General features: G+C 44.2%; 1 protein-coding gene across 3 annotated transcripts in view; it reads right to left on the minus strand.

Annotated features, from left to right (window-relative positions):
• The window catches only part of cdk2 (cyclin dependent kinase 2), a 93,354-nt gene extending 82,184 nt beyond the window's left edge, over positions 1 to 11,170 (minus strand). The window contains exons 1-2 of one of the 3 annotated variants that reach the window (XM_070869570.1): positions 10,670 to 11,170; positions 8,257 to 8,387 (exon numbers count right to left, since the gene is read on the minus strand). In XM_070869570.1, coding sequence (XP_070725671.1) covers positions 8,257 to 8,351 — 95 coding nt within the window. In that variant the 5' untranslated portion in view covers positions 8,352 to 8,387; positions 10,670 to 11,170. Of the gene's footprint in view, positions 1 to 5,792; positions 5,876 to 8,256; positions 8,388 to 10,649 lie in introns of those variants that run through there. The other 2 variants (XM_070869571.1, XM_070869572.1) reach the window with 2 other exon arrangements.
• Positions 11,171 to 11,273: the final 103 nt, after the last annotated feature.

Raw genomic sequence — 11,273 nt, forward strand, 5'->3', positions numbered from 1 at the left:
TGGATTATGAAAGTGGATTCATGTTACTAATAAAATGTAACCAACCCTAATTGCATATGTGGACTTTTTTTTTAAATCAAGAAGGGAAAGGGAGGAAGAAGGAAGAGGGCGACAGATGAATCCTAACACTGCGATGACAATCATATAAATAAGACTTTAAGCTACAAGGCTGCCTATCACCTTCCCATTGCTTGAATCGTGCTAGCGGCAGGTAATCATGGGTCTGTCATGGCTCAGTTGGTAGCACCCTCGTCTCTGAGTCAGAAGGTTGTAGGTTCAAGTCCCACTCCAGGGACTTGAGCACAAAAATCTAGGCTGACACTCCAGTGCAGTGCTGGACTGTCAGAGGTGCTGTCTTTCGGATGAGACGTTAAACCCAGGCCCCGCCTGCTCTCTCAGGTGGATGCAACAGATCCTGTGGCACTATTTTGAAGAAGAGCAGGGGAGTTATCCTCAGTGTCCTGGCCAATATTTATCCCTCAATGAACAAAACGAAAAAGAGATTATCTGGTCATGATGTCATTGCTGTTTGTGGGAGCTTGCTGTGCGCAAATTGGTTGCTGCATTTTCAGCTGTAAAGTGCTTTGGGGCATCCTGAGGTTGTGAACGGCGCTATAAAATGTATTTCTTTTTTATAGTCTTCCCATCTAATGGAGATGGGGATGGGGATATAGAAAGAAACTGGAAGTAAGAACAGGCATTGAGCACTTCTGGTCAGCTGCCATTGCCACAATTGGCCTCTTGTGCCTCAACTGCTAGCCTGACTGTTTCACTCGTGTACTGTACATTGCTGCTAGTCATTTCACTTCTCACGCTCTGATCATTTGCATTCTGAGAAGCCAATGTACAATTGGTCCAAATTGACTAATAAAAAACATTAATACCCTGGCCTTAATTCAACAGAAGCTATTTTCCTGCCTGACTCTTCACATTATTAGAAAGCCTTTATTCTGTACATTTGGTCTGGATTTGAATCCATTTGCCAAGGTGAAAGGACATGCTGCATTAACTGGTACAAATGGGCACGCAATATTTACCACCAACTTTCTGCAATCCCTATTGAACCATCAACTCGTGTTTCATCTGGATAACTGCTCAGATATAACTCTAAAGCTACCAATTACATTAGAACATAAGAATTAGGAGCAGGAGTCGGCCATACGCCCCCTCGAGCCTGCTCCGCCATTCAATAAGATCATGGCTGATCTGACCTTGGCCTCAACTCCACTTTCCTGCCTGTTCCACATACACCTTGACTCTCCTATAGCTTAAAAAATCTGTCTATCTCAGCCATGAATCTATTCAATGACCCAGCCTCCACAGCCTTTTGGGGTAGAGAATTCCAAAGATTCACGACCCTCTAAGAGAAGAAATTCCTCCTCATCTCCGTCTTAAATGGGTGGCCCCTTATCCTGAGGCTATGCTCCCCTAGTTCTAGATTCCCCCACGGGGAGGGGGGAAACATCCTCTCGGCATTTACCCTGTCAAGCTCCCTCAGAATCTTATGTTTCAATAAGATCACCTCTTATTCTTCTAAACTCCAATGAGTACAGGCCCAATCTGCTCAATCTTTCTTCATAAGACAACCCCCTTCATCCTTGTGATAATCTAACACAATTTCCAATGCTAAAAGGAAACAAAATTAAAATCAGTCAGAACACACACAGAACACTTGTCACCAGTCTTCTCATTTCTGCAATTAAAAAACTTGTAACTTTATCAAATTTCCCTTATGCTCTACTTACTTTTTATGACTATCTAATCATCTTCAACTGGTAAACACTATTGGTTAAACTATGCTCACTTCTTCGTCTTGAGGCTTCGAAGAATTAAACGATTCCAGAGCTAACAATTTGTTAAGGAATGTAATAACGTTTCGGCACCAAAACACGAAGCATGAGTAAGTTCAAGGTAGATGGTGAAATAAATCCCAGCTTGGTAGCATTCTTGCTTCTGAGTTTAGAAGGTCATGGGTTCAAGTCCCGCTCGAGGAGTGGAGCACAAAATCTAGACTGGCACTTCAGGAAGTGCTGTCTTTCAGATGTGATGTTAATCTGAGGCTGTATTCATCTATTCAAGTCAATGTAAAAAAATACCATGGCACTATTCGGACTGTGCCCAACATTTATCCCCTCAACCAACACTATCAACAATCAGATTAACTGATCTCATTTGGTGTTTGTGTGGGACCTTGCTGTGCGCAAATTGGCTGCTGCATTTACCGACAAAACAGTGACTGCACTTCAAAAGTCATTGATTGGCTGTGAAGCGTTTTGGGATGTCCTGAGGATGTGAAAGGCACTATATAAATGCAAGTTAATTCTTATGGTGTGAGAAGTTTACGGTGTCCTCGCTGTATATCTGTCCTTGAAGGACACCCTCCTTGATAAAATGCAACATCTCCACCGACACCTGGGAGTCCCTGGCCAAAGACCTCCGTAAGTGGAGGAAGAGCATCCGGGAGGGCGTTTAGCACCTCAAGTCTCGTTCCCGAGAGCATGCAGAAATCAAGCGCAGGCAGCGGAAGGAGCGTGCGTCAAACCAGACTCCCCACCCACCCTTTCCTTCAACGACTATCTGTCCCACCTGTGATAGAGACTCTAATTCCCGTATTGGACTGTACAGTCACCTGAGAACTCACTTTTAGAGTGGAAGCAAGTCTTCCTTGATTTCGAGGGACTGCCTATGATGATGATGTATATCTGTATGTATTTGAAAGCGGCAAATGATCTTTTGAATAGAAGGATCAAAAAATAAATAGATGCTGAGCACATTATAGGCGCTGCAAATAATAAGCGAATAAGCTTACTTTGAGGACGGTATTAGATACAGAAGTCACTGGTGATTATTAATTGACTGATCAACATGGTACGCAAAACCATGGTTTCCCCTGCGTGACTCTCAACAGAACTTCCCAATTGGCTTATCTGAGAATGCACAATGTGGCCTCTGTACAATGCAACAGTGACTACACTTCAAAAGTGCTTCATTGGCTGTGAAGCGCTTTGGGAGGTCCTGAGAACATGAAAAGGCGCTATATAAATGCAAGTCTTTCTTTTCTTTTCTCCCCTCCCTTTTTTGGCTTAGAATCACTACTTCCTGCCGCCTTCAGTCACAAAATGTGCGACATAGGGGCAGATGCTTGATTTGCTTGTTCAGGGAAGAGAGGTAACGAGCAGTTTTAGCAACGACTGTAAGTTTGAATCTTTCACTGTAATGTGACCACTATACCAAATGACGATTAGGAGCACATGGAAGTTACAGTGGGATATCGGTCAAATTTCGTGGAAATTCTACTTCCAGTCTATGTACATAATTATGAAATTGAGACCATCTGATGTATACAGATAATTAGTTGCCACAGGTATACATGTTCCAATCATATGCTTTCACGTGCTGTTACACATGTGCCATTTTCTTCCACTCCAACGTCTTGCCCTTCCCTATCTCTGTAACCTCCTCCAGCCTGACAACCCTCCGAGATCTCTGCGCTCCTCCAATTCTGGCCTCTTGAGCATCCCGGATTTTCATCGCTCCACCATCAGTGGCCGTGCCTTCAGCTGCCCAGGCCCTGAGCTCTGGAACTCCCTGCTTAAACCTCTCTTTCCTCCGTTCAGATGCTCCTTAAAACCTACCTCTTTGACCTAGCTTGTGATCATCGGCCCTAATTTCTCCTTATGTGGCTCAGTGTCAAATTTTGTTTTATAACACTCCTGTGAAGCACCTTGGGATGTTTTACCCCGTTAAAGGCGCTATATAAATACAATTTGTTGTTGTAATACAACACGTTTAAAATGTCAGTAATTCTATAAACTGGGGTTTGGGATCTGTGCAACCAAATAACTAAAGATAGTGAGGATGTAATGGGGGAGAAATTCAGTTGTGCCTCTGTTGCAGCATTAATCCAGGCAGAGCGCTACGTTTAGCACCTTGAAAAAGTTTGCGCCTCCCGCCCAGAAATTCATCAGAATCGGTCAAAGAGCTGACATGGGCGATAAATCACCCGGTGCAGCTGGGGGGGGGGGGGGGTGCAATCACAAAAGTTTGGTTGGTACATTGTGCAGACACACTGCGCATGCGCGGAACTCCGAATGAGAGGGGTTGAAGGATGAGGAGGAGCTGAGGGATGAGGTGAGGTTGAGGGATGAGGTGAGGTTGAGGGATGAGGAGGAGTTGAGGGATGAGGTGGGGTTGAGTGATGAGGTGGGGTTGAGGGATGAGGTGAGGTTGAGGTGAGGTTGAGGGATGAGGTGAGGTTGAGGGATGAGGAGGAGTTGAGGGATGAGGTGAGGTTGAGGGATGAGGTGAGGTTGAGGGATGAGGAGGAGTTGAGGGATGAGGTGAGGTTGAGGGATAAGGAGGAGTTGAGGGATGAGGTGAGGTTGAGGGATGAGGAGGAGCTGAGGGATGAGGAGGAGCTGAGGGATGAGGTGAGGTTGAAGGATGAGGTGGGGTTGAGGGATGAGGAGGAGTTGAGGGATGAGGTGAGGTTGAGGGATGAGGAGGAGCTGAGGGATGAGGAGGAGCTGAGGGATGAGGTGAGGTTGAAGGATGAGGTGGGGTTGAGGGATGAGGAGGAGTTGAGGGATGAGGTGAGGTTGAGGGATGAGGAGGAGCTGAGGGATGAGGAGGAGCTGAGGGATGAGGTGAGGTTGAAGGATGAGGTGGGGTTGAGGGATGAGGAGGAGTTGAGGGATGAGGTGAGGTTGAGGGATGAGGAGGAGCTGAGGGATGAGGAGGAGCTGAGGGATGAGGTGAGGTTGAAGGATGAGGTGGGGTTGAGGTGAGATCCTGGGAAAAGCCGAGTGTTAAAGGCGCGGCATAGTAATGCACCCATTAAAGTTTTCAAAATCACTTGTTTTCAACCTGTGCTGTTATGTCTGTCTGTATGTCAAACTGGGAGGTTTGCACACCGTGCTGTGTGTAAATATTGCACTAACTGTGACCTCCGAGGGAAGCGCTTCTTCATCCCTTCAAGTAGCCGCCAGTTAAGGACTCTGCAAGCCTGCACCCACTGTTTTTCCAGACGTTGTTATTGGCGAGAGCTCAATGAGGCGGCCGCACTGAATTTACCGACCGGGATGCAAGCGTGGGCGTTGCACTAGGAATACGTCATGATCGGAGCGATCGTCAGCAGCCGGGCGCTAATGGTTTGCACCCCCGGTGAGCCTCAAATTAATTTTCTGGCCGTTAACTGGGGTGTTAGACAACCGAAAATCCAGCAATTCAGTCCTCACTGACCTTGCATCTGAAACAGCTCACAAACACAAATATCAAATACAGTATCATACATGGAGGATCTGTGTGAGACTGTTTTCTCTAAAGAGGTCAAGAATTCCTTAACTTGAGCACTGTAATTCAAACCCTCCTCTGCCTCAACACTTGATTATCTGATCCCTTAATAGCTTGCACTCAGAGCTCCCCAAATGGCAAGCGAATGTAAGTCACTCTGGTACTAAGACCAGTCCTGCTTACTATCCAATAACGCTTGCTGGTAAGTGCATATGTTGACACTGGATTATGACAGGATTGGACTTGGCTGTAATATATTCTCTGTGATCCAATAGCTTGTTGTCACTCAAGCCTGGATTTTCCGATCCGTGTTAAAGTAACGGTGATTGGAAAATCTAGGCTTCATTGCGAGTCCCACATCTTAAGTATGGTCAGTTTGGTGATGGGTTGAAGGGCTGAGGTGCCTGTGAACCTAGAAAGAGTTCTCACCTTTAGGGGAGGAGGGCAGAATTTTTTTTTTAAACACGTGCACTCCCTGCAGCTGCAAGTTCACCACTTACTGTTTCTGTGCAATCTTTGTCCTGTGGTGGAACACACATGGGCCTTTCATGGCTTATGCCACTGTTCACACCAATGATTCTTCCTGAAAATGACAGATTCTAGTCACAAATTAAATAACCTGATGTTTGGGAATCTCTCCCCATTATAATAGAAGACAAATACCCGTGGGAGAGTCAATTCTTCCAAATACCTAATTGTGTTTTATGAAGTAAAATCGTCTTTTTGTTTTCTTTTTACTGCCGTTTACAGATATCCATTTCTCTTCTTTCTTCCCCTTCCAGCCTTCCTTGCGCTTTATTTTGTACTCCCAAAGTATCCATTTTATATATCTATTTCTAGATTAAATATGTATTTAATATTTTGTCCCATACAAGAAACTTCAACCTGTAAATTGTCAAAGTTGCAATAAAGTTGCTCGTTGAAACATAGAAGATTCTGAGGGAGATTGACAGGGTAGTTGCTGGGAGGATGTTTCCCCTGGCTGGGGAGTTTAGAACCAGGGGGCAGTGTCAGGATACGGGGTCAGCCATTTAGGACTGAGATGAGGAGGAATTTCTTCACTCAGAGGGTGGTGAATCTTTGGAATTCTCTACCCCAGAGGGCTGTGGATGCTGAATTGTTGAGTATATTCAAGGCTGAGATCGATAGATTTTTGGATATTAAGGGAACCGAGGGATATGGGGATCGGGCGGGAAAGTGGAGTTAAGGTAAAAGATCAGCCATGATCTTATTGAATGGCGGAGTAGGCTCGAGGGGCCATATGGCCTACTCCTGCTCCTCATCATCATCATAGGCAGTCCCTCGGAATCGAGGAAGACTTGCTTCCACTCTTAAAATGAGTGAACAGTCCAATATGAGAACCACAGTCCCTGTCACAGGTGGGACAGATAGTCGTTGAGGGAAAGGGTGGGTGGGACAGGTTTGCCGCACGCTCTTTCCGCTGTCTGCACTTGATTTCTGCATGATCAGCCATGATCTTATTAAATGGCGGAGTAGGCTTGAGGGGCCATACGGCCTACTCCTGCTCCTAGTTCTTATATGAATGGTTGTTTCTAAAGATTGATATTTTGTATTATTTCATTACTTATGAAATATGCCACCGCTTAAATGCACTATGAAATGCAACTGTAGGATTTGGCTCACATCTAATGAAAGGCTTTCATTGTGCCATCAAGAGAAGGTGCTAAATGGACACCTGTTGCTTTTACACTGGCAGCCAAGGAAAATTGGAGGCTATGTTACCCAGGGATGTCCTCATGCACCTCCTAGTGGCAAAAACAAGGACAGCACAAGTAGAATCCTGTGTACATGTAACCTGGCAATCTACTCTGGGAATGGTATAATATGAGGAGATGAAGTTGGAGTTGAATTATTTAAAAATTAGAGAAAAAAATAAAAGATTTGATCATCATTTGTTGTCCTTTACTTAAGAACTGACCTTTTCTGTGACAGCCCTAAAAGTGTCAGATCTAGTTTTGAGAGAGAACAGAATGGATTTTCTAAACAATTGCCTGAACACATCTTTATTAGGACTGAAATAGGACTTTTCATTCGTTACATTTAAAGTTAGCGCGAGAAACTGGGAGCGTGTTTCAAGTCTTAAGGAGAAACAGTGCAACCGACATAGCCTATAATGACATTTTACATAAAATGTCTATTATATTGGCTCAGTGTGTCAACTTGGCTCAGTTGGTCAGCTTTTTCCTCTAAATCAGAAAGGTTGTGGGTTCAAGCCTCACGCCAGTATTTGAGCACATACTCTAGCCTGACACTCATCTCATTTGTTGTTTGTGGGATCTTGCTGTGTGCAAATTGACCGACTGGATTTCAAAAGGATGTGCTTTGGAATGTCTCAGGGATGTGATATGGTGCAATATAAATGTAAATTCTTTCTTTATATCTTTTTCCTATGAAATGTTAAGACAGACCAATATAGTGTGTGACTTTAAAGTTGACTTATAAGTAAAATATGCTAATCAGAAGTTCGTACCTAAAATCTACAAAATTTGAATTTTCCTACCTAAATCTTGCTCCTCTCTCTCATCTATCATGTACATACCAGGGAACAGGGCTTAAACATAAGAACATAAGAAATAGGAACAGGAGTAGGCCATACGGCCCCTCGAGCCCGCTCCGCCATTCAATAAGATCATGGTTGATCTGATCATGGACTCAGCTCCACTTCCCCGCCCGCTCCCCATAACCCCTTATCCCCTTATCGAGAGGGAGGTCAAAAAAACTCAAATAAAAAAAGCCAAAAATCAGATGTCCCATTCAAGCTGCATGGACAGGTCACTTAACTAATCCAAATTTCATGGCAACTTGTTTGAAAACTGAGGGAACTTTAATTGTGATCAGCAGAGCAGAGCAACAGGCAATACTGGGACACCAGCAACATAATTGTTTCGAAACCTCAGGCATTCTGCATGTGGCAAATTTCTCCAAAACATCAATAATACAAACCTGATGGGAGGCTTCACATTCATGGTCATGTTTGATATTTCCAAATCATTCTCCAGGTTTATCTGCAATTCCAAATCTAAGGCAGCCAACTGCATCTATAGTAGAACTGTGTGTTCCTAGAAGCCGAGGACCTGTGAATGTACAAAAGTAGGGAGAAATAAATATTTTAGCGTTTAGTTTAAATTTAGAAATTCTCCAAATGGCCTATTCAAAACGTGACTATCTAGCCCAGAGCTGGACAGATGGCAACCCATTGGGAAATAACAATATAAAAAACAAATAATAAGCAACCACTAAAGGGTAGTCTTGAAAGAAATACAGACTTGTATTTATATGGTGCTGTTCACAACCTCAGAATGTGCTTTACAGCCAATGAAATGCTTTTGAAGCGTAATCACTGTTGTAATGTCGGAAACGTGGCAGCCAATTTACAGACTTTTTTTTTAAGGTGTTGGTTGATGTCATGTATGTATGCATGGTTTTACTAGCCACCAGGTGGCGCCACTGTCGGAGGTCATTGGGCTGTGCGCACGTGTGTGCGGCCCAGGTATAAAAGGCCAGCCATCATGTAATGTAATCACTTTGGGTCCTAATAAAGTAGAGCCAGGTTTGTACCTGTTCGGAGTTTACAGTATTCAGTCTATTAAGTTATTGCATACACAATAGTTGAGGGATAGATATTGACCAGGACACCAGGGATAACTCCCCTGGCATGTTGGCCTTAATAGCGAGGGGATTTGAGTGCAGGGGCAGGGAGGTGTTGCTACAGTTGTACAGGGCCTTGGTGAGGCCACATCTGGAGTATTGTGTACAGTTTTGGTCTCCTAACCTGAGGAAGGACATTCTTGTTATTGAGGGAGTGCAGCGAAGGTTCACCAGACTGATTCCCGGGATGGCAGGACTGACCTATCAAGAAAGACTAAATCAACTGGGCTTGTATTCACTGGAGTTCAGAAGAATGAGAGGGGACCTTATAGAAACATTTAAAATTCTGATGGGTTTAGACAGGTTAGATGCAGGAAGAATGTTCACCATGTTGGGGAAGTCCAGAACCAGGGGTCACAGTCTAAGGATAAGGGGTAAGCCATTTAGGACCGAGATGAGGAGAAACTTCTTCACCCAGAGAGTGGTGAACCTGTGGAATTCTCTGCCACAGAAAGTTGTTGAGGCCAATTCACTAAATATATTCAAAAAGGAGTTAGATGTAGTCCTTACAACTAAGGGGATCAAGGGTATGGCAAGAAAGCAGGAATGGGGTACTGAAGTTGCATGTTCAGCCATGAACTCATTGAATGGCGGTGCAGGCTAGAAGGGCTGAATGGCCTACTCCTGCACCTATTTTCTATGTTTCTATGCTCTTCTTCGAATAGTGCTGTGGGATCTTTCACATCCACCCGAGAGGGCAGACATGGTTTAACATCTCCTCTGGAAGATGGCACCTCCAAAAGTGTAGCACTCATTCAGTGTCAGCCTGGATTTTGTGCTCAAGTCTCTCGAGTGGTGCTTGAATGCACAACCTCAGAGGCCAGAATGCTACCAACTGAGCCAAGACCGACACCTGAAGCTCTGAACCTTTGTTTAAGAAGAGTCATTAACCAGAAGACACAGATTTAAGGTGATCGGCAAAAGAACCAGAGGTAACATTTTTTTTTAATACAGCAAGTTGTAATCTGGAATGCACTGCCAGAAAAGGCGGTGGAAGCAGATTCAATCGTAACTTTCAAAAGGGAAAACATTTACAGGGCTATGGGGAAAGAGTAGGGGAGTAGGACTAATTGGATAGCTGTATTGAAGAACTGGCACAGGCACAATGGGCCGAATGGCCTCCTTCGGTGCTGTATCATTCTATGAAGTAATCTCATATTTGATATTTCTGAATAATAAAAGCAGATACACAACAAAACAGTATGTTCACAGTTTAAAGGGACTAAATAAAGGCTCCCAAAGTCAGTCTGAATTCATTCTGAGGCACAAAATGTAATATTTCCAAGTTTGCTGACGACACAAAACTAGGTGGGATTGTGAGTTGTGAGGAGGATGCAAAGACGCTGCAAGCGATTTAGATAGGTTGAGTGAGTGGGCAAACACATGGCAGATGCAGTAAAAGGTGGATAAATATGAAGTTATCCACTTTGGTAGGAAAAACAAGGACAAAGTATTATTTAAATGGTGATGGCTTGGGAAGTGTCGATGTACAGAGGGACCTGGGTGTCCTTGTGCACCAGTCATTGAAAACAAACATGCAGATGCAGCAAACAGTTAGGAAGACAAATGGTATGTTGGCCTTCATTGCAAGAGGATTTGAGTACAGGAGCAAGGATGTCTTACTACAGTTATACAGGACCTTGGTGAGACCACACCTGGAATATTGTGTGCAGTTTTGGTCTCCTTACCTAAGAAAGGATATACTTGCCATTGAGGGAGTGTAGCGAAGGTTCACCAGACTGATTCCTGGGTTGACAGGACTGTCGTATGAGGAGAGATTGGGTCGACTAGGCCTGTATTCACGAGAGTTTAGATGAATGAGAGGGGATCTCATTGAAACGTATAAAATTCTGACTGGGTTGGATAGACCGAATGCGGGGAGGATGTTTCCCCGGGCTGGGAAGTCTAGAACAAGGGGTCACAGTCTCAGGATACGGGTTGGAAATTTAGGACCGAGATGAGGAGAAATCTCTTCACTCAGAGGGTGGTGAACCTGTGGAATTCTCTACCACAGAAGGCTGTGGAGGCCAAGTCACTGAATATATTTAAGAGCAAGATAGATAGATTTCTAGAAACAAAAGGGATATGGGGAAAAAGCAGGAATTATGGTGTTGAGATAGAGGGTCAGCCATGATCATATTGAATGGTGGTGCAGGCTCGAAGGGCCGAATGGCCGACTACTGAAACATTCGCTCCATCCGGAGGGGAAAGTTTGTGACCCGGAAATGATACATTGTGGCACGATATTTTTTTGGGGGGGGTATATTTTAATAACTGTATAAAATATAAACTACTGAAAATGGCTGTGAGCA

This window comes from Pristiophorus japonicus, chromosome X (assembly GCF_044704955.1).
Source record: "Pristiophorus japonicus isolate sPriJap1 chromosome X, sPriJap1.hap1, whole genome shotgun sequence".
In the NCBI taxonomy this organism is placed as follows: domain Eukaryota; kingdom Metazoa; phylum Chordata; class Chondrichthyes; family Pristiophoridae; genus Pristiophorus; species Pristiophorus japonicus.